At 43.6% G+C, this 23,424-nt stretch overlaps 2 protein-coding genes across 7 annotated transcripts in view; both read right to left on the bottom strand.

Annotated features, from left to right (window-relative positions):
• Positions 1–7,001, bottom strand: part of LOC106607986 (uronyl 2-sulfotransferase) — a 128,852-nt gene extending 121,851 nt beyond the window's left edge. Inside the window, exon 1 of the mRNA XM_014205533.3 lies at positions 6,543–7,001. Coding sequence (XP_014061008.1) covers positions 6,543–6,771 — 229 coding nt within the window. The 5' untranslated portion in view covers positions 6,772–7,001. The remainder of the gene's footprint in view (positions 1–6,542) is intronic.
• A 2,142-nt stretch (positions 7,002–9,143) lies between these two features.
• LOC106607985 (SAM and SH3 domain-containing protein 1) overlaps positions 9,144–23,424 on the bottom strand; it is a 311,979-nt gene continuing 297,698 nt past the window's right edge. For all 6 annotated transcript variants that reach the window (XM_045720952.2, XM_045720953.2, XM_014205527.3 and 3 more), the window contains 3 exons: positions 17,290–18,395; positions 13,783–13,914; positions 9,144–11,925 (listed from right to left, as the gene is read on the bottom strand). In XM_045720952.2, coding sequence (XP_045576908.1) covers positions 11,665–11,925; positions 13,783–13,914; positions 17,290–18,395 — 1,499 coding nt within the window. In that variant the 3' untranslated portion in view covers positions 9,144–11,664. The remainder of the gene's footprint in view (positions 11,926–13,782; positions 13,915–17,289; positions 18,396–23,424) is intronic.

Here is a 23,424-nt window from a genome sequence, read left to right as displayed (position 1 = left end):
ATATGTTGAGTGACACCCTCAAACACCAAGCTCCCCACCGGCCCAAACAAAACAGGGCCTGTTCCTCCTACAGTACCTCTGCGTGAGTGAGTGAGTGAGTGAGTGAGTGAGTGAGTGAGTGAGTGAGTGAGTGAGGGTGAGTGAGTGAGTGAGTGGGAGGGGAGGGGGGGGGGCACACATCCCCACACACACATACAGACACTCTCACTCTCAAATACACACAATCCTACCTCTGCATAAGGCAAAGAGAAAAACACAATCACACTCTCCTCAGCCAAAAGTAACACTGGCGGCTGAAGGTAAATAAATCCTCCTGATCGCCTGTCTCACATAAAAGCCAGCTGGTCTGCCCTGGGCTGCCCATCACTCCGGGACACTGAGGGACAACCACACAATACCGCATTATTCCCACAGAATTCTAACTTTTTCAATATATACTAGCCTGGGAGGTTTTGGATTTCCCCTCGGTGTGTTTGGAGTGTGCCTCACCTCACCTAGCTCTGTTGATCACATCTGTCACACCCTCACTGACAGATCAGGAAGATGAGGGAGGGAGGGAGGGAGGGAAGAGGTGAGGGGGGAGAGAAGAGTTGAGGGGGAGAGAGGGAGAAAGAGAGATAGGAAAGTGAGACGAAAAGAGACGAAAGAAGAAGGACAGAGAGCAAGAAAAGCAAACAGATACTATGAGATTCTGCCATCCATTGTGTTGAGTGACCTTAAAGGCCTGGTGCAGTCAAAAACATGATTTTCCTGTGTTTTATATATACAGTATTTCCACACTATGAGGTTGGAATAATACTGTGAAAATTATGTGTGCCCTTTCAGTGTAAGAGGTGTTTGAAAAATATCTGCCTGAAATTTCAGCCTGTTTTGGTGGGATGGAGTTTTGGTCTGCCTGGTGACACCACCAGGCGGTAAATGAGTTAATAGACCAATAAGAAAGAGAGTGCCAATAACAGCTAGTTTTCAGTTTTCCCCTCCCAGACAGTCCTAGCAAAATTCTTGCTTTAGAAATAGCTTCTTAGCAAAGAGCAATTTTTGTTTCTTTTTTTAACCATTTTAATTGAAAACAATTACAGTAAGGTACTTAATTGTTACCCAGAAATGATTTGATATTGATATAAAAATGGCTGCATTGGACCTTTAAAGAACACTAGAAGAACCTCTTACAGTTCCATCCAAAAGTGCTCCATAAACAATCTACTAGTTCCCATGCTCTCTTCATCCATCTCGGCCATGCTACCTCCCTCTGTCCCTCCCTCTACGCTCCTTTTCTTTCCCCCCCTCGTATATATCTCCACCACCTGCAGGTATGAGGGAAGAAGACAAAGTCAGGGGGTCCTACAGTGTAATATGCAGTATTTAGAACAGATTGATACAGGTTCCCTAGTAAGTGGTTACTCATTCCCCCAATGCAGTAGTGGTGATATGGTGTAGTTATGTAACCGTTACATAATGCTTTCCCTACTCCTGGAAGCCCCTTATAGCAGCCCCAGTGTCTGACAGGCCCCTAGGTAGGACTACTTACAGAACTCCAAACATTTTGGAACAGCGGCACGTCCAGAACTTTGGATTTATAATGATACGATGACTATGAGTTTTAATTGGAAGGTATTTTCATCTATATGGGGTGAGCCGTTTAGAAATTACAGCCCTTTTTTAGGGGACCAAAAGTATTGGGACAAATTCACTTATATGTGTTTAGTATTTGGTCCCATATTCCTAGCATGCAATGACTACATCAAGCCTGTGACTGTACAAACTTGTTGGATCCATGACTACATCAAGCCTGTGACTGTACAAACTTGTTGGATCCATGACTACATCAAGCCTGTGACTGTACAAACTTGTTGGATCCATGACTACATCAAGCCTGTGACTGTACAAACTTGTTGGATCCATGACTACATCAAGCCTGTGACTGTACAAACTTGTTGGATCCATGACTACATCAAGCCTGTGACTGTACAAACTTGTTGGATCCATGACTACATCAAGCCTGTGACTGTACAAACTTGTTGGATCCATGACTACATCAAGCCTGTGACTGTACAAACTTGTTGGATCCATGACTACATCAAGCCTGTGACTGTACAAACTTGTTGGATCCATGACTACATCAAGCCTGTGACTGTACAAACTTGTTGGATCCATGACTACATCAAGCTTGTGACTACAAACTTGTTGGATCCATGACTACATCAAGCTTGTGACTGTACAAACTTGTTGGATCCATGACTACATCAAGCTTGTGACTACAAATTTGTTGGATCCATGACTACATCAAGCTTGTGACTGTACAAACTTGTTGGATCCATGACTACATCAAGCTTGTGACTGTACAAACTTGTTGGATCCATGACTACGTCAAGCCTGTGACTGTACAAACTTGTTGGATCCATGACTACATCAAGCCTGTGACTGTACAAATTTGTTGGATCCATGACTACATCAAGCTTGTGACTGTACAAACCTGTTGGATCCATGACTACATCAAGCCTGTGACTACAAATTTGTTGGATCCATGACTACATCAAGCTTGTGACTGTACAAACTTGTTGGATCCATGACTACATCAAGCCTGTGACTGTACAAACTTGTTGGATCCATGACTACATCAAGCCTGTGACTGTACAAACTTGTTGGATCCATGACTACATCAAGCCTGTGACTGTACAAACTTGTTGGATCCATGACTACATCAAGCCTGTGACTGTACAAACTTGTTGGATCCATGACTACATCAAGCCTGTGACTGTACAAACTTGTTGGATCCATGACTACATCAAGCCTGTGACTGTACAAACTTGTTGGATCCATGACTACATCAAGCCTGTGACTGTACAAACTTGTTGGATCCATGACTACATCAAGCCTGTGACTGTACAAACTTGTTGGATCCATGACTACATCAAGCCTGTGACTGTACAAACTTGTTGGATCCATGACTACATCAAGCTTGTGACTACAAACTTGTTGGATCCATGACTACATCAAGCTTGTGACTGTACAAACTTGTTGGATCCATGACTACATCAAGCTTGTGACTACAAATTTGTTGGATCCATGACTACATCAAGCTTGTGACTGTACAAACTTGTTGGATCCATGACTACGTCAAGCCTGTGACTGTACAAACTTGTTGGATCCATGACTACATCAAGCCTGTGACTGTACAAACTTGTTGGATCCATGACTACATCAAGCTTGTGACTGTACAAACCTGTTGGATCCATGACTACATCAAGCCTGTGACTACAAATTTGTTGGATCCATGACTACATCAAGCTTGTGACTGTACAAACTTGTTGGATCCATGACTACATCAAGCCTGTGACTGTACAAACTTGTTGGATCCATGACTACATCAAGCCTGTGACTGTACAAACTTGTTGGATCCATGACTACATCAAGCCTGTGACTGTACAAACTTGTTGGATCCATGACTACATCAAGCCTGTGACTGTACAAACTTGTTGGATCCATGACTACATCAAGCCTGTGACTGTACAAACTTGTTGGATCCATGACTACATCAAGCCTGTGACTGTACAAACTTGTTGGATCCATGACTACATCAAGCCTGTGACTGTACAAACTTGTTGGATCCATGACTACATCAAGCCTGTGACTGTACAAACTTGTTGGATCCATGACTACATCAAGCCTGTGACTGTACAAACTTGTTGGATCCATGACTACATCAAGCCTGTGACTGTACAAACTTGTTGGATCCATGACTACATCAAGCTTGTGACTACAAATTTGTTGGATCCATGACTACATCAAGCTTGTGACTGTACAAACTTGTTGGATCCATGACTACATCAAGCTTGTGACTACAAATTTGTTGGATCCATGACTACATCAAGCTTGTGACTGTACAAACTTGTTGGATCCATGACTACATCAAGCTTGTGACTGTACAAACTTGTTGGATCCATGACTACGTCAAGCCTGTGACTGTACAAACTTGTTGGATCCATGACTACATCAAGCCTGTGACTGTACAAACTTGTTGGATCCATGACTACATCAAGCTTGTGACTGTACAAACTTGTTGGATCCATGACTACATCAAGCCTGTGACTACAAATTTGTTGGATCCATGACTACATCAAGCTTGTGACTGTACAAACTTGTTGGATCCATGACTACATCAAGCTTGTGACTGTACAAACTTGTTGGATCCATGACTACATCAAGCCTGTGACTGTACAAACTTGTTGGATCCATGACTACATCAAGCCTGTGACTGTACAAACTTGTTGGATCCATGACTACATCAAGCTTGTGACTGTACAAACTTGTTGGATCCATGACTACATCAAGCCTGTGACTGTACAAACTTGTTGGATCCATGACTACATCAAGCCTGTGACTGTACAAACTTGTTGGATCCATGACTACATCAAGCCTGTGACTGTACAAACTTGTTGGATCCATGACTACATCAAGCCTGTGACTGTACAAACTTGTTGGATCCATGACTACATCAAGCCTGTGACTGTACAAACTTGTTGGATCCATGACTACATCAAGCCTGTGACTGTACAAACTTGTTGGATCCATGACTACATCAAGCCTGTGACTGTACAAACTTGTTGGATCCATGACTACATCAAGCCTGTGACTGTACAAACTTGTTGGATCCATGACTACATCAAGCCTGTGACTGTACAAACTTGTTGGATCAATGACTACATCAAGCCTGTGACTGTACAAACTTGTTGGATCCATGACTACATCAAGCCTGTGACTGTACAAACTTGTTGGATCCATGACTACATCAAGCCTGTGACTGTACAAACTTGTTGGATCAATGACTACATCAAGCCTGTGACTGTACAAACTTGTTGGATCCATGACTACATCAAGCTTGTGACTGTACAAACTTGTTGGATCCATTTGCTTTTTGTTTTGGTTGTTTCAGATTATTTTCTGCCCAATAGAAATGAATGGTAAATAATGTATGGTGTCATTTTGGAGTCACTTTTATTGTAAATAAAAATAGAATTGTTTCTAAACACTTCTACATTAATGTGGATGCTACATGATTACGGATAATCCTGAATGAATCGTGACTAATAATGAGTTTGAAAGTTACAAAGGCATAAATTCCTAATTGCATTCTGACCGATGTGCCATGATGGCAGCAGACATCCTGAACCAGTCCGTCCTCATCGTCATACAATCCTTCCTTCATTTTACAGTGTGTGTGTGTGTGTGTGTTTCCTTCACTCAATCACTCACTCATTCACTCGTAGGGGATCAGTGACTGTGTGGTGAGTGACTAGTTATTTTCCAGATTTACCCGTTTATCACATTCTAAAGAACACAATCTCCCTGTAAGAACAGAACACAAGTGTAGTACAGAACGAATCCACATACACACACACACACTCCCTGGCAACTGGTGTGGTGGTTCCAGGTGTGTGATCTACTGATATGAAATCACCTCAGGACCTGAGGCTGGTGCTGTACAGAGAATGAACAGGCCTCAAGTGACCATGAGAACATGTATCTAACACTCGAGAAACACTGTCCATTAAGTTACAGGATTTCACAATGTTTCACAATGGTCTTTTGACATCGAATTTTGTTGGAAAGCAATGACTAATGGTTGAATGCTGATGAAGCAGATAAGGAGTGACTGAATCGTTGACTTTTTATGGGTATCCGGATACAGAGCTAAGGCTCTTCATGGTCTGTCTGGGTTGGAAGTGGCTGTACAGCATTTACTGCGACCAATCACATACCGTCAACCGATCATGTCAATGTGGAGCTATTCAGAGCCCTCCAAATTGTTACAACATTTGAGAGATGCACGGCGATGCAGTATGAAGCTTGATTTGGCCCCGTCATGCCTCCAGAGGCTCGGTCATTCCATCACAATCGCCATACAAAGCTTCCGATCACATTTTCGGATCAAGCATAAATTCACTTTTACCGGCTGTGTCCTGTTTGCGTTGTGTCACTCAGCAAAGTGTCACGTCTGGGCCGCTATGTGACAGTCCACAGCGCGCATCTGCCCGTTTCGAGAAACACCAAGGTATCATAGTATTCATCTTTACAGTTGTCGGGTTTAGATTACCATAATATATCCCTCAACTGCTCAACCAAAGAAGCACTACGTTGTGTCCTCACACAAATTAGCTGTCTCTTCATTCAACAGTTGGAATCAATCAATGTGAGTATGTGACAATATCTATGGCACAACGTATCCAGCTTTATATGAAGAAACATTATCACATGGATTTACTATTGGAAAAAAATAAAATTGTAAACCTGCCATCTCTAAATTTGCGCTGTCCCTGGGTCATTAATAAAAAGTCATCAAAGAGGACCCATTGGCCCCGAACCGGGCAGTACAAGAAAAGGATAATCCATTGAGGGGTGGTAACAGTATGCAACAGTAAACTTGCCGTTACACGTCCTCAAAGAGCCGTGTAGCCTACTAATTGTACACGTTGGTAATGTTGCGAAACTCAAAAGCGATCACCACCACCAGAAGATAAATTGGTTGAATAATAAGTTCTTACCGAGATACTGTCGGATGTCCAGTAGAATGTTGGGGGGTCCTCCGTTCAACTGGTAAAACAGAGACCCAAAACAGAAGATGAATAGACTAGCCATGCAAAAACCATAACCTCGCAGGGAAAAACGTAACAGAACCGCCGAGAGAAAACCGAACTTTTTGTTGTTCCAATCTCTAATGTGGTTTGGAGTCTGGTTATTGTGAAGGGGACTGTTGCTGAAATTCTTCATCATCTCCTCCTCACAAAGCGCCGCTGAGAGCGATAGTCACCCATCCGCCTGTGGAAAGTGAAACTTCTTGCTTTGATATTATTTGAAACGGACACCTATTAGGAAACGCAGGCACCCGCCGCCGCCACGAGTTATTTGCGCACTCGGTTTTCGTCTCCGTTCGGTCTCTCTCGTCTGTTCTCTCGGACTATTTCTGCCAATGAAGTTGCGGGTTCATCCTTCGGTTTAGATGTTTTGAGCCAGCGGCGGTGTCAGATTACTGAATGTGGAAGAAAAAAATTCAGCAGATATTTTCTATGAGTCTAGGTGCAAAACAGCGTCACCGTGTGTACAGCAACAGACTACATAGGTCATATGGGCCTTCTGTCATTCTGTCAAGACAGGTTTTTCATCTTACAGAGTATCATTCTTAGCATTTAGGACATGACATTAATACATATTAAGACGAGTTAGGACATATAGGCTACTCTACATACAATAAGTAGAAAGAGTGCTAGCATGTAGCCTATTCCAAAACAACCAAAGGTGCTCTTTGTGGGGAATATTACTGTAAATGCAAAAGGAAAAAGTATAACCACAAATTGGTGCTAAGTGGCATAAGAAACTCAAAGTCAAGGCACTGGTGTGGGTTTGAAGGTTAAAAAAGCCTGTTGTGTGTGCTTCGAGGTATATTATATGTAGCTGGCACAAACAGGCAACACTGACTGGTGTATTATGGAGTTGTATGTAAGGCAGCCTAAGAATGCAATACCTATGGTATAGGTACAAGTATAGGCTACATCATGTAAGTGAGGAAGTGGGTGGTATGTGGGCTACAATACAGCCTGTTTCTTTCGATGTGGATGGTGATTGAAAGGACTGCCTCAGCCATGCTCAGTCAGGATGGTCATTTGCTATGGTAAATAAGGAGTAAGGCGCTTATTAGGCCTACATTTCAATTACCTAAGGGGATTCAAGCCCACTTAGTCAAAACAACTAGTGAGTGGACCTCCAACCTTCACCTGTCCAAGTGTAGGTGTGAGTGTGTAAACGTTCCCTTTCTAGCGTCTCTCTACTCCCTCTACCCCTCAGGCCTGCAGTAAGGAGGCAGGAGGAATGTAAAGCCACACAACCTGTCGTAAATCTCTCCCTCTAACTGACCACAGCTTTCTCCGACCACGTGACCAGATACAACAGTCTTCTGGTGGCAATCATCTAACAGCTGGACCCAGATTGAGATAGTACACTGAGACAGTATCCTATACAATAACATTCACATTCTGGTGACAGACGTAGACAGACACTTACTGTATATTGGTCCTCTAACTCACTTTTAGTGATAGCAGCTGTATTGTAGTCATAGCAATGGTCTCTATTTGAAACATTCTAACCAAAGCCATAAAAAGCATGGGTATAAACACAGATCTAGAATCTCATTCTATTTCTATGTGTATAAAGAATAAAACCTTTTCATTGGCATTTAAATTCAACCCGGGTTGGGCAGTTAGAATTTGGCCCTAATTTGAAAGGCCAATGGAAACGGCATGGCCTCAAGAAGATGTTTTGTGTTGGGGGTCAAAAGAGGGGGGGTCTCCGCTCATACAGGAGTAATAAAGGCCTAGTTCACAAATTTTGTGGAAACTTTTTGTAATTTCTTATACTTTTTTAAATTTATTTTTTATCCCTCAGCACCCCTAACACCCTCAGCACCCCTACCTCCCATGGCAATGGAAACGGGGGGGTTAAATGTGTTCTGGAACCTGTTTGCTTGTGACAGGAACAGTGTTGTTCCAAGCCAGGCACAACTACACACAACAGAATGCATTCTATTTCAAACCCCTGGTTGGGAGCTACATGGGAAAATCTGCTGGATAGGGGATTCCTGAATTATGACCGGCAGACACTGATTGCACCCCCCCCACACACACACACAAACACACTGCAACCCCGCCCCCCACCCTACACACTTATGGAGAGGGCATGAACTCATTGCGCCAAGCAGACATCCATGCCAGGCAGCCATCCATGCCAGGCAGCCTTGGGTCAAAAGTAAATCAGATTGTTCTTCCCTCTCCAAACCGCAGAGAAATGAAATTAGCCTCTGCTCTTATTCAGCAGACTGATCCGTGTTGGGATCCAGAGAGTTTTAATCAAATCCAGTCTGGTAATGCAATGCCTGTTATTGTATACTGAGACTTATTATCCGCACATAAAATGAAGATTAATATAAGAAATTCAGCAATCACAGAACAACATGTGGTGCAGGTTTAAGGTGTTAGCCACAGTAGTCAAATAGTCCAATAACTCTCACTGCCCACACCTCGCATCAGACAGAAGTGGTGAGTTTGTGCGTCGTGTGTGTGTGTGTGTGTGTGTGTGTGTGTAAACACAGAGGATGGCGATAGCGTTTTTATTATGTTTCAGAATGACAAATAGTTAGACATCATTTTTTGTTTCAATACACCAGAATATCTCTATAGACAATCATTAGCTAGTTGAAACCAAATTAAATCATTTGTACACTTATATTTTACAATAAACACTGTAGCTTTTCACTGGCTAACGCAATTTGCAGGAAGGTATTGCTATTTGTATAGTACAGCTAATAATTACAATTGATATGAAAAGCCCCAAAATAAGTTATTTAAATACCAATTACATATACAGAATGTGCAACTCTTGTTAACCATTTCATATATGTAATTACGTTTTCTGTAAGACTGCAAAAGTAAATTGGAAGTTAAGTCATTGGAACAGGTTAATTCATGAATTATTATTAATTACATTTGTACATTGACTTGGCATTGGGAACTATACTAAGATAAGTAAATACCAGTATAACCCATTCAATCAAACCCTTTACATTACCTGAAAACAAATGTCTGCAGACAGACTTAAAGAACATTTTGCCAATTTTGCTTAAACATTTTTTATTTACTTTCTAAAGTGCATTTTACAGTGACAGTATTTTTTACATCTTAAATTTTAGGTATTTTTGTTTCTTTAAAAACTCCCCCTACAAGCGTCTCCCTAGCTAACCTGGACCACCACTATGATTGAAGAGAAAAGGCATCAAACTTCTATCGAGTGTCCACTGCAAAAGCACCCCTGTGTTACACCACTCTGCAAACTTGTATTATGAAACCCGAGACCAGGGATAAGACTTGAATATTGTTTGCAATATGAAGTACTTCACATAACTAGAATGACATTAGGTAAGTGGATCCACTCACACCGGTCTTGGACTAGGAATCCACTGCTAGGGACTCACAGGTCTGGTCTGCTGGTCATTGAATGGAGATTCAGTACATTCCCATTCTCATCTGTACTCCCTGACTGTGTCTCTCTCTAAGACACTCCCCTTCTTCTTATTCTTGTTCTTGTTCTTGTTCTTGTTCTTGTTCTTCCAAGAGGCTCAGACGGACATGATAAACCAGCTGTTAGCTGGGTCTCTGTGGAACAGCAGTAGCCCTCCTCTTTGCCCCTCCTTCTGAGTGGATCATCTACATCATGTCTCAGTCTGTCTCTGTGGTCTGCAGTACTGAGCTGGTCTATGGCTGGCTGTTGAACACGGAACACTGTGTTTAAATTAGACTTCATGTGGATCAACATCTGTGCTTAACAAGAACAGCAAGGACACCACCGACAGAGCTATGTGGCTGTTAGCGTGTGTGTGCATGTGTGTGTGTCTTCTACTAACAATCACTGTCATTACAAGCACATTCAAAACATATTGGCCCGGTGAGGCTTTGAGGAATCAAGCCTTAGTCAAAGATGGGGGTTGAAATGCCTACTGTATTTATAATGCTGAGTACATGAATATGTATTAATCTAATTGTTTTTTTTTTACATAATGGTAAGGCAATTTAAAATGAGCCTGGATAGATATATGGAGACGATATTGTCTGCAAAGAAAAGCTGATCTCCCATGGAAGATTATTCGAGCGGTACTGTGTAGATAGTCTTGTTGCAAGGACCTACATATTGGAGGATTACATGCAACCAAGATATGTTTTGAAATCTGCAATATAATCTGAAATACTGTATAAACTCATGTCGAGATCTGTCTGACTGTTTATACTTACAATGACTGACATTCAGACTTTGACATTCCACAAAGCAGACACACAATACTTATTGAACACATACTGTAAAAACACCTTGAAATTAAAATATATGGTACAGTATATTACAAAAACACTGTAGCATGATAGAAAATAAGGATTTTAAATCTTAATATAACAGCAATGTTTGCCTATTTCATGTTTTGTGTTATTTTTTGTTGTGTTAACTGCAATAAACCATGATCTCCAATCTACTGTAGCATTTAGCAATGGGATTAACAACAAAGGTGAAATCTGCACATTGAAAGAAATTGCTTTGGCCAAACTACATCCTCTTACTACTCTAGTGCTTTTCTCTTGCACAAGAGTTACAAATCAAGCACTTCTGAAACAGAAAAAAAACATAATTTAGTCTTTAAAAGGAGAGTTAAAAAAAAGAGTCTAAGAAAAGTGTGCTAATTTCCTCAAAGGCAGTTCTCAGTATTTTAAGACTGGGGGGGGATGTTTCAGAAGGGAAGGCATCTGATAACTGTTCTCGGCAGTCGGAACAATCTCACCGTAAACATCTGAAAGAGAGGAATAGAAAGAGAGAGAGACAGATTGATAAAGACGGGGGCATAAGAACAGGTTGCTGCTCATAAGTCTCAAGCGTTAGCTGGGCTGCAACTGCAAACCACTCGCACTCCGTAGTCCAGTCAAAAGTCTCAATAGGTGTTGGAAGCTGTGCTGTGGTCACTTTCACAGTTATTCAGTTCTGCATTTATTTGCAACTGTGCTTTAGTCTCAACTGTGTCAACTGTGCCATAGCCGTTCAACTGTCCCAGTTACACCTGCATGGGCTCCATTGTCACAGTTACGACTGTCCGACTCTGTGTGCGCTGACCAATCGGGCCTCGCTCACAAGTCTACGGACGTGCCTCTCGTCCTGCACCCCCGCTTCCCACACACCGCTCTCTGTGAGAGAGGACACACGTCCCAACGTGTCATATCCTGCAGCTGCCATCGGTGTGGCGTACATGGGTAGGCCGATGGACACGAGCCAATCAGAGACGGTGCTCACGTGACCTGGGGAGAGTGGCTTCCTGCACATCTCTGTCAAACCTCCAAATGGGATCTGAGGAATACCGGGAAAAACATTTAGGAATTTAGTGTAATAATCGTAAGTAAAAAATATTTATTCATAAAACATAGCAATGACTCCGTCTTAACCTTTCCTGCAGTCACATGACCAAATCGCCCTCTAGTGGCCTCACGGGTGGAATGTTATTCATATTTTGTATAATTTCATAATTGATAAATAAATAAAAACACACTCTGAAAATCTGGTGTTTCTATGTCAAACGGTTTTATTATATTTCAGTCTTCTGTGATATACATCGCATTGGAAAAATATTCAGACCCCTTGACTTTTTCCACATTTTGTCAAATTACAGCCTTATTCTACTATGGATTAAATAGTTTTTCCCTCTCATAAATCTACACACAATACCCCATAATGACAAGGCAAAAACAGGCTTTTAGAATTTTTGCAAATGTACAAAAATAGAGAGTCTTGTTTCTCATGGTCTAAGAATCCTTTAGTTGCCTTTTGGCTAACTCCAAGCAGGCTGTCATTTACTGAGGAGTGGCTTCGTTTTGGCCACTCTACCATAAAGGCCTGATTTGTGGAGTGCTGCACAGATGGTTGTCCTTCTGGAAGACTCTCCCATCTCCACAGAGGACCTCTGGAGCTCTGTCAGAGTGACCATCGGGTTCTTGGTCACCTCCCTGACCAAGGGCCTTCTCCCCCGATTGCTCAGTTTGGCTGTGCGGCCAGCTCTAGGAAGAGTCTTGGTGGTTCTAAACTTCTTCCATTTAAGAATGATGGAGGCCACTGTGTTCTTGGGGACCTTCAATGCTGCAGAAATGTTTTGGTACCCTTCCCCAGATCTGTGCCGCAACACAATCCTGTCTCGGAGCTCTACGGACAATTCCTTCAACCTCATGGCTTGGTTTTTGCTCTGACATGCACTGTCAAATGTAGGACCTAATACAGACAGGTGTGTGCCTTTCCAAATCATGTTCGATGAATTGAATTTACCACAGGTGGTCTGCAAACAAGTTGAAGAAACATCTCAAGGATGATCAATGGAAACAGGATGCACCTGAGCTCAATTTGGAGTCTCATAGCAAAGGGTCTGAATACATATGCATTTCTGTTTTTTATGTTTAATCAATTTGCAAAAATTTCTAAAAACCAGTTTTTCGCTTTGTCATTATGGGGTATTGTGTGTATATTGATGAAGATTGTTTTTATTTTATTTAATCCATTAAAGAATAAGGCTGTAACATAATAACATCTGAAAACATGGAAGGGGTCTGAAAAACTTTCCGAATGCACCGTATATAAAGTGTAATATTGGGATGCAAACTCAAAATGTAATACATTTCAATTCTATATCTAATAATGTTGACATACTGTTTTACTCATTTCATATGTATATACTCTATTCTACTGTATTCTAGTCAATGCCACTCCAACATCATTTATATATTTCTTAATTCTGTTATTTAACTTTTAGATTTGTGTGTATTGTTGGATACTACTGCACTGTTGGAGCTAGGAACACAAGCATTTCGCTACACCCGCATTAACATCTGCTAAATATGTGTATGTGACCAATACAATTTGATTTGTTTTGGTAGAGGTGTCTTCTAAGACCATATTTGTTTAAGACTACCAAGAAACACTCTGATTTAGCCCACTACAGTAAAAGCATGTACTAAACACATCATTAGAGGAAATGAACAGGTGCTAACTTTGCCCTGGTCGACTTTTGTAGGTATTTTCTTAAAACTGCATTGTTGGTTAAGGGCTTTTTGTAAGCATTTCACTGTAAGGTCTACACGTGTTGTATTCGGCACGTGACAAATTGACTTTGATTTGAAGACCATGTAAATGCTTATTGAATCTGTCCCATAAAGTACTCACAGCCATGCGGTGCTGCTTGCGGAGCTGCTTGACGCGAACCTGGTCCATGTTGGAGGCCACATCCTTCACTGGCTGCTCCAAGTCCTCACTGTAGCGCTGCATTAGGGGCTGGGGGATACCACACCGACCATGCTGGCGGGAGAGAGAAATGGAGAGAGAGAGAGACTATGGATGAGTGGGGAGAGTAGGAGAGGGACACAGACAAATGCATACACACAAACAAACATGCGCACACGCTTACACACTTGAAAAATGTTGGCATGAGAACTCATGCACATTAGGAGAAGTGGTTTCCATTGATAGAGACCCTATCCCTGTGGGCACAACAACTCAATACTGATACTAAAACCCCAAACCATGAAAACCCCAAGTAACCATGACCTGAAGTAAATCTGTAATAGATCTGGGATGCTAGGCAGAGAAAACTTAAGCCCATATTTCAAAGGGCTAGTGGAATTCTCTCCCCCACAGCCTATGCCCAGATTAGACAAGCCAATCAGAAACCATAGTGACTTCTCTCTCCGTTTAAATAGAAATGTCTGTCGGCCCCAGTCAACACCATAAAGTCACATATCTAAACACAAAATGCAGACTGTACTGTGCACTTTTATTGACTACGGTCACAGTGTTTGTCAACCTAAGTCTCTACAAGAACTGAATGTTTTCGAACAGCTCAGACAACAGGGGCTGGTGTAGGAGCTAGCTCTCTCACTTTATTTGCTCATTTAAACCTTATGAGTCTGGAGAGGCCCAGTTTCTGTCTGTTCATGAGGGATTGAAGTAGACTAATAATGTGAAATAACGAGTCAAAACACTGGCCAACTGACGAGCCCATTGGCTGGGAGATAAGCTCAGAGACAGACAAGCAAACGATGCGGGAGATCCCATAACATGTCATAGGTGGACTAGACTAGCCAATGGTTGCCATGCAAGAAGAGAGAATAAAAGGGAATTCAGTGGGGTAAAACATTTAAAACATGCACACTCTCTCTCTCTGTCAAGAGCTCCAGACACCTGGAGTCATAGCCAGTCCAGGACAACCCAGCCAAACTGGACCGGAGGCCACTCAGGGTGAAGGAATAGAGAGATGGAGGGTGTATGTAGATGTAGAGCCACAGCCAAGTGTCCTGTCTGACCCTAACAAAGCCCTTCTCCGAAGACGGCACCCCTAGTGACTGGACAGTGTCTCTGCACTGCAGCATTATTCCTCATTAATATAAACCCAGCTGTAAAGTGCAGTGCTGTAGTCTGTCTGTCTGTCTGTCTGTCTGTCTGTCTGTCTGTCTGTCTGTCTGTCTGTCTGTCTGTCTGTCTGTCTGTCTGTCTGTCTGTCTGTCCTGTCTGACTCTGGCCCCGGCACAGTGTCTGACTGTATAATAACCTCAAACCGCCTGCCTTCACTGAGCTTCAGCCTCCTACAGAAGATTTTCCCTTCATTGTCTAGATCTCTCTCTCTCTCTCTCTCTCTCTCTCTGCCCCCTCTTTTTTTCCTCTATCTTTCTATCTTTCTTTCTGCTGTATGGATACCAAAGCAACCCACTGCTACTGTTGACAGGAAGCGAGAGCCATATAACAGGATACAGAATCCAGTCTTGTTATGTCTGAGTGCAGTAATCAAAACGCAGAATCAAAAAGCCTTGACGGCCAGGAGACAAAAACACAACCTCTAATGCTTCGAATAATGTATTTATTGACCTGGAGTGTGTCCTTTAGTGGATTCCTACACTGACTTCTAATGTACTCTCTCACAGAGTGGGCCAGTGGTCCAATCTGCACTGTTTATTAGAGTGCTTCTTTCATTTCTTTAGTTGTGAGATGGTCTTAATGAAGCATACCCACATCTACGTGTCCTGTATAACCCCTAGCTGTGACAAACTGGCCTGTGAGTCTGAGTGAGGATGTGGTGGTTGTGTGTGTGTGTTCTACACAGTAATAACAGGAACATAACCATAGTAGCAGACTGTGGTGGATGTGTGTGTGTGTGTGTGTGTGTGTGTGTGTGTATTCTACACAGTAATAACAGGAACATAACCATAGAAGCAGACTGTGGTGGATGTGTGTGTTTGTGTGTGTGTGTGTGTGTGTGTGTGTGTGTGTGTGTGTGTGTGTGTGTGTGTGTGTGTGTGTGTGTGTGTGTGTATTCTATACAGTAATAACAGGAACATAACCATAGAAGCAGACTGTGGTGGATGTGTGTGTGTGTGTGTGTGTGTGTGTGTGTGTGTGTGTGTGTGTGTGTGTGTGTGTATTCTACACAGTAATAACAGGAACATAACCATAGAAGCAGACTGTGGTGGATGTGTGTGTTTGTGTGTGTGTGTGTGTGTGTGTGTGTGTGTGTGTGTGTGTATTCTACACAGTAATAACAGGAACATAACCATAGAAGCAGACTGTGGTGGATGTGTGTGTTTGTGTGTGTGTGTGTGTGTGTGTGTGTGTGTGTGTGTGTGTGTGTGTGTGTGTGTGTGTGTGTGTATTCTATACAGTAATAACAGGAACATAACCATAGAAGCAGACTGTGGTGGATGTGTGTGTTTGTGTGTGTGTGTGTATTCTACACAGTAATAACAGGTACATAACCATAGATACAGGCTGTGGTGGGTTTGTGTGTGTGTGTGTGTGTGTGTGTGTGTGTGTGTGTATTCTACACAGTAATAACAGGTACATAACCATAGATACAGGCTGTGGTGGGTTTGTGTGTGTGTGTGTGTGTGTGTGTGTGTGTGTGTGTGTGTGTGTGTGTGTGTGTGTGTGTGTATTCTACACAGTAATAACAGGTACATAACCATAGATACAGGCTGTGGTGGGTTTGTGTGTGTGTGTGTGTGTGTGTGTGTGTGTGTGTGTGTGTGTGTGTGTGTGTGTGTGTGTGTATTCTACACAGTAATAACAGGTACATAACCATAGAAGCAGGCTGTGGTGTATGTGTGTGTTTGTGTGTGTGTGTGTGTGTGTGTGTGTGTGTGTGTGTGTGTGTGTGTGTGTGTGTGTGTGTGTGTGTGTGTGTATTCTACACAGTAATAACAGGAACATAACCATAGAAGCAGACTGTGGTGTGTGTGTGTGTGTGTGTGTGTGTGTGTGTGTGTGTGTGTGTGTGTGTGTGTGTGTGTGTGTGTGTGTGTGTGTGTGTATTCTATACAGTAATAACAGGAACATAACCATAGAAGCAGACTGTGGTGGGTTTGTGTGTGTGTGTGTGTGTGTGTGTTTGTGTGTGTGTGTGTATTCTATACAGTAATAACAGGTACATAAACATAGATACAGGCTGTGGTGGGTTTGTGTGTGTGTGTGTGTGTGTGTGTGTGTGTGTGTGTGTGTGTGTGTGTGTGTGTGTGTGTGTGTGTGTGTGTGTGTGTGTGTGTGTGTATTCTATACAGTAATAACAGGAACATAACCATAGAAGCAGGCTGTGGTGTATGTGTGTGTTTGTGTGTGTGTGTGTGTGTATTCTACACAGTAATAACAGGTACATAACCATAGATACAGGCTGTGGTGGTAACTGACTTTGTCTGAGTAGGGTTCCTCTGTGAGGTCGATGCCCTCAGCCTCCAGTCTCTGCTCCAGCACGCTGTGGAGATCGACAGCCATTTTAGCATAGGACACCTTCCTGGCCACCGCCATCTTGCCACCACCGCCCTGGATCTGAGCCTGAGGGCAGGCCGTCTCGGGCAGGTCAGACAGCCAGGGAGGGGGCACGGCTGGGGGGGTGCCTGGTTCCTCTGGCTCTGGACAGCCGGTGGTGGTGGTGGAGGCAGGGGAGGCTGGAGAGGTGCTGGCTGGAGAGGGGGAGGCAGGGGTACTGGAGGCCTTACTGGGGAGGGTTGGAGCACTGGGGCTGCTGATGACAGGGCTGGGGGGATGACTGTGGGTGGAGGTATAGGAATGAGTGGGGGAGGAGAGGACAAGGGAGCGGTGGCGTATCCCATTGGCCAGGCGCTCCTTGGATTTCTTGACTGGAACGGGAGGGGGCACTGGGGGCTTTTTGGGGTGAGTCCGGATGCTCCTCTCTCTCAGCTGGGGTCCAGGAGGGCTGGGGAGCGGGCTGGGGCGGGTCTCCTGGGGCTGGGGAAGCGGGGCGGTGGGACAGGGGGGTCTGAGGGGCAGCTGAGAGGGCACAGGGGGTTGGTCAGAACGCCCTTTAGGGCTCACAGCACTCCCTCCATTCTGAGCCAGTGATGAACCCCCATCTCCATGACCCTGGAGGCCCTTCACCCTGCTGCTGTTACCCGACTTGGAGACACCTTTAGAGGGCTTGAGCTCAAGGCTGTAGTCCTTCTTCTGGTCGAAGGCCTGCTCCCAGTGGAGGTCCCCGAGGGAGTGGGATCTCTTCCAGGCCTGGGGGCCGGTAGCCTCCGGGGGCCCGTCCAGGTCCTCACAACTGCGGCTGGCCGGCATGGGGGTCCGGGTCCGGAGGTGGCCCTTCCTCAGCCCCAGCAGGCTGAAGCCCCTCAGGGTGGGCTTGAGGAAGAAGTGCTTTGTGAACTTAGCTGTGCGCTCCAGCTTGCTCTGCTGCAGGGCCTCAGTGGACTGGGTCATGGGCAGGGTGGGGTAGTCTGGGGACTGGAGGCCCGCAGAGGAGCGGTTGGAGTGAGATGTCTTCCTGCTCTTGGCTGAAACACAGTAAAACATATCCCTCTTAATTTTAGAGCTGGGAAAGGTTGCATAAACATATCCCCAGACTTTGAATTAAAACAGATTTAGGATAGGGACAACAAAACACTACCCTCTGTAGTGGGTTCTGTCACAATGGGTCACTATGGGTTCTGTGTCATTTGTACAGCATTTTTTTATTTATCACTATCAGCTGTGAATGTGAACTTCCTCTAAGAGGACATGTGAATCTGAAACAACCCCGTTCACACACAGAGGTTTACAGCAGTGACACTGAAGTGTTCCTCTTCTGTGGTTCAGCCTCTGACCCACTACGGCCTTACATCAGAATGTTGATCATGATTGAGAGTACAGTTGGACACAGGGTCATGGGTTATCTGTCAGTAGAAAGCATGAAAACATGCATGTTACAGTATAAATCCATATGTCATACTGCATATTCTACTTACACCACATGTTTATGTGGGTATGACATAGCTAAGACAAAACTAAAATGTGTTACGGTGAACTAGCTAGAGTAATAACAACAACAAGACAATTATATTTTTGTGATTATAGCCTTATGAGTGCAATACTGCCAAGTGGGGGAGATGTGGAGTATTAGAGCTGGGCGATATGGACAGAAATCCATAGCAAAATGTAATTTACTGAATTATCATGATAACGATATATAGAATGATATGTTTATAACAATGTGCACCACAGTATTTATTTATATTACCATTAAAACCCTACACCTTCCAGTCTTTGCGTTAAGCTAGTTAGCATTAGCTGGCGATACTACCTCTTACTTCCTTCATACTGGACGCAGAGACATAAAAACGCTATCCACGAGTTTATCTGACTCTGGGGAAAATCCCAAACTATCCCTTTAACAATCACCCATATTAGCAAACGTACTTCATTTCAAACTTCACTTTAACCCTGTAGGTTATTCATCGTTATGAACGATATCAGCAAAATGTCCATGATGGTCAGTGAAGATTATTTTCAGTTTATCGTCCCAATTCTATGGAGGACTATACTCTCTTATTCCAATCCAGATGGTGCTATTATCATAATACAATTTCAGACGCAGGTATAAAAGTAGGAGGTTAGAGGCCAATTTACCATCATGGCTTATTGGAACAACATGAACAGCTATGTAAAAAAGCACTAGATTCCATATGGCAAGCCTCATGCAATAATGAATAGCGAAATGACATCACACACATCATACACAAATCAGTCATTTATCTCTACTAATTTGGACAGCATTAAAAGATTGATGCAGATTGAAGTCAGTCTGACGTCATTGAAGTTAATGTGGTGTTTCAATGTGCTTGTTACTGGCAATTTCACCCACAATGTTGCCTGATATTTGGCCTAGCTATCCCCTATCTCAGGCTAGCTTCCAATCATTTGTTTAATAGATATTTAAGACTTGCTATCAGGGCATAATAAATAAATATTGACCCCAAAGTCAGATGTCTGCTTTTCAAAATAAATCAATGTTTAAACACAGACACTCAGCAATGCTGATTCTTTGTGATAGTGGTACATTTGTAGTTTTCTCTTTGTCGCTCATTGTAATGTCCGGAGAAACAAGTATGACAATGCAAAGTGGATCACAGTTATGTAACAGTTATGCTCTGAAGACCATGTCCAACATATATATACAGTATATATACATGACAGGGATTTGGGCCTTGTCATAGGCCCATATAAATCCTTTGTGTCCGACTCGTGTGTGTATATATATACACACACACACACACACGAGTCGGACGCAAAGGATTTACTTCAGACACCCGACAAGGTCCACATCCCCGTCATTGACATGAAGAAGGGACGGAGATATCGGGGGACGTAGGTCGGGTGCCTTGTAAGGATCCCCCTCTACCATCAGTCCTATTAGCCAACGCGCAATCATTGGATAATAAAATAGTTGAGCTCCAATCAAGACTAACCTACCAACATGACATTAAAAACTGTAATATCTTATGTTCTGTTCTGCCTGCGGCTATGGAACCCTGACCTGTTCACCGGACGTGCTACCTGTCCCAGATCTGCTGTCCCAGACCTGCTGGAACCCTGACCTGTTCACCGGATGTGCTACCTGTCCCAGACCTGCTGTTTTCAACTCTCTTGAGACAGCAGGAGCGGTAGAGATACTCTCAAAGATCGGCTATGAAAAAGCCAACTGACACTTACTCTTGTGTTACTGACTTGTTGCACCCTTGACAACTACTATGATTATTATTATTTGACCATGCTGGTCATTTATGAACATTTGAACATCTTGGCCATGTGCTGTTATAATCTCCAGCTGGCACAGCCAGAAGAGGACTGGCCACCCCTCATAGCCTGGTTCCTCTCTGGGTGTCTTCCTAGGTTTTGGCCTTTCTAGGGAGTTTTTCCTAGCCACCGTGCTTCTACACCTGCATTGCTTGCTGTTTGGGGTTTTAGGCTGGGTTTCTGTACAGCACTTTGAGATATCAGCTGATGTAAGAAGGGCTATATAAATAAATTTGATTTGATGTTTCACTGAGTCGTGGCTGAACAACAACATGGATAACATACAGCTGGCTGGGTTTTCTGTGCATCGGAAAGATAGAACAGCTGCCTCCGGTAAGACAAGGGGTGGCGATCTGTGTCTATTTGTAAATAACAGCTGGTGCACAAAATCTAATATTAAGGAAGTCTCGAGGTTTTGCTCACCTGAGGTAGAGTATCTCATGATAAGCTGTAGACCACACTATTTCCAACAGAGTTTTCTTCTATATTTTTCATAGCTGTCTATTTATCACCACAAACCGATTCTGGAACTAAAACCGCACTCAACGAGCTGTATAAGGCCATAAGCAAACAAGAAAATGCTCATCCAGAGGTGGCGCTCCTAGTGGCCGGTGACTTTAATGCAAGGAAACTTAAATCCGTTTTACCTAATTTCTACCAGCATGTTACATGTGCAACCAGAGGAAAAAAAACTCTAGACCACCTTTACTCCACACACAGAGACGTGTACAAAGCTCTCCCTCACCCTCCATTTGGCAAGTCTGACCATAACTCTATCCCCCTGATTCCTGCTTACAAGCAAAAACTAAAGCAGGAAGTACAAGTGACTCGCTCAATATGGAAGTGGTCAGATGACGCAGATTCTAAGCTACATGACTCTTTTAGTAGTACAGACTGGAATATATTCCGGGATCTTCTGATGGCATTGAGGAGTACACCACATCAGTCACTGGCTTCGTCAATCGATGACGTCGTCCCCACAGTGACTGTACGTACATACCCCAACCAGAAGCCATGGATTACAGGCAACATCCGCACTGAGCTAAAGGGTAGAGCTGCCGTTTTCAAGGAGCAGGACTCTAACACGGAAGTTTATAAGAAATCTCGCTAGACCCTCCGTCGAACCATCAAACAGGCAAAGTGTAAATACAGGACTAAGATTGAATCGTACTACACCAACTCCGAGGATGTGGCAGGGCTTGCAAACTATTACGAACTACAAAGGGAAGCACAGCTGCGAGGTGCCCAGTGACACAAGCTAAAGGACTTCTATGATCGCTTCAAGGCAAGCAACACTGAAGCATGCATGAGAGCACCAGCTGTTCCGGGTGATTGTGTGATTGTGTGATCAAGCTTTCGTTAGCCGATATGAGTAAGACCTTTAAAGAAGTCAACATTCACAAGGCCGCAGGGCCAAACGGATTACCAGGACATGTACTCAAAGCATGCGCTGACAAACTGGCAAGTGTCTTCACTGACATTTTCAACCTGTCCCTGACTGAGTCTGTAATACCAACATGTTTCAAGCAGACCACCATAGTCCCTGTGCCCAAAAACACTGCCTAAATGTCTGTAGCCATGAAGTGCTTTGAAAGGCTGGTCATGGCTCACATCAACACCATTATCCAAGAAACCCTAGACCCCCTCCAATTTGCATACCAGATCCAACAGATCCACAGAGGATGCAATCTCTATTGCACTCCACACTGCCCTTTCCCACCTGGACAAAAGGAACACCTACGTGAGAATGCTACTCATTGACTACAGCTCAGCGTTCAACACCATAGTGCCCTCAAAGCTCATCACTAAGCTAAGGACCCCGGGACTAAACACGTCCCTCTGCAACTGGATCCTGGACTTCCTGATGGGCCACCCGCAGGTGGTGAGGGTAGGTAACAACACATCTGCCACACTGATCCTCAAAATGGGGGTCCCTCAGAGGTGCATGCTCAGTCACCTCCCGTACTCCCTGTTCAACCATGACTGCATGGCCAAGCACGACTCCAACACCATCATTAAGTTTGCCGATGACACAACAGTGGAAGGCCTGATCACCGACAGCGATGAGACAGCTTATAGGGAGGAGGTCAGAGACCTGGCAGTGTGGTGCCAGGATAACAACCTCTCCCTCAACGTGATCAAGACAAAGGAGATGATTGTGGACTACAGGAAAAGGAGTGCTGAGAACACCCCCATTCTCATCGACGTGGCTGTAGTGGAGCAGGTTGAGAGCTTCAAGTTCCTTGGTGTCCACATCACCAGCAAACTATCATGGTGTAAACATACCAAGATTGTCGTGAAGAGGGCACGACAACGCCTATTCCCTCTCAGGATACTGAAAATACTTGGCATGGGTCCTCAGATCCTCAAAAAGTTCTACAGCTGCACCATCGAGAGCATCCTGACTGGTTGCATCACTGCCTGGTATGGCAACTGCTCGGCTTCCGACCACAAGACACTACAGAGGTTAGTGTTAAAGTTTTAAACAAATCAAAATATATTTTATATGAGAATGCCATGAGTGTGCAAAGCTGTCATCAAGGCAAAGGGTGGCTACTTTGAAAAATCCCAAAAAATAATACATTTTAATTTGTTCAACACTTTTTTAGTTACTACATGATTCCAGTTGTGTTTTTTCATAGTTTTGATGTGTTCACTTATATTCTACAATGTAGAAAATAGTAGAAATAAAGAAAAACCCTTTAATGAATAGGTGTGTCCTGTCACGGATCCCCCCGGTACTGCTGCTCA

The sequence above is a fragment of the Salmo salar genome, chromosome 06 (assembly GCF_965601325.2).
Source record: "Salmo salar chromosome 06, fSalSal1, whole genome shotgun sequence".
Taxonomy (NCBI): domain Eukaryota; kingdom Metazoa; phylum Chordata; class Actinopteri; order Salmoniformes; family Salmonidae; genus Salmo; species Salmo salar.
The sequence above is the reverse complement of the archived record's forward strand: the minus strand, read 5'-3'. Positions and strand labels throughout refer to the sequence as shown.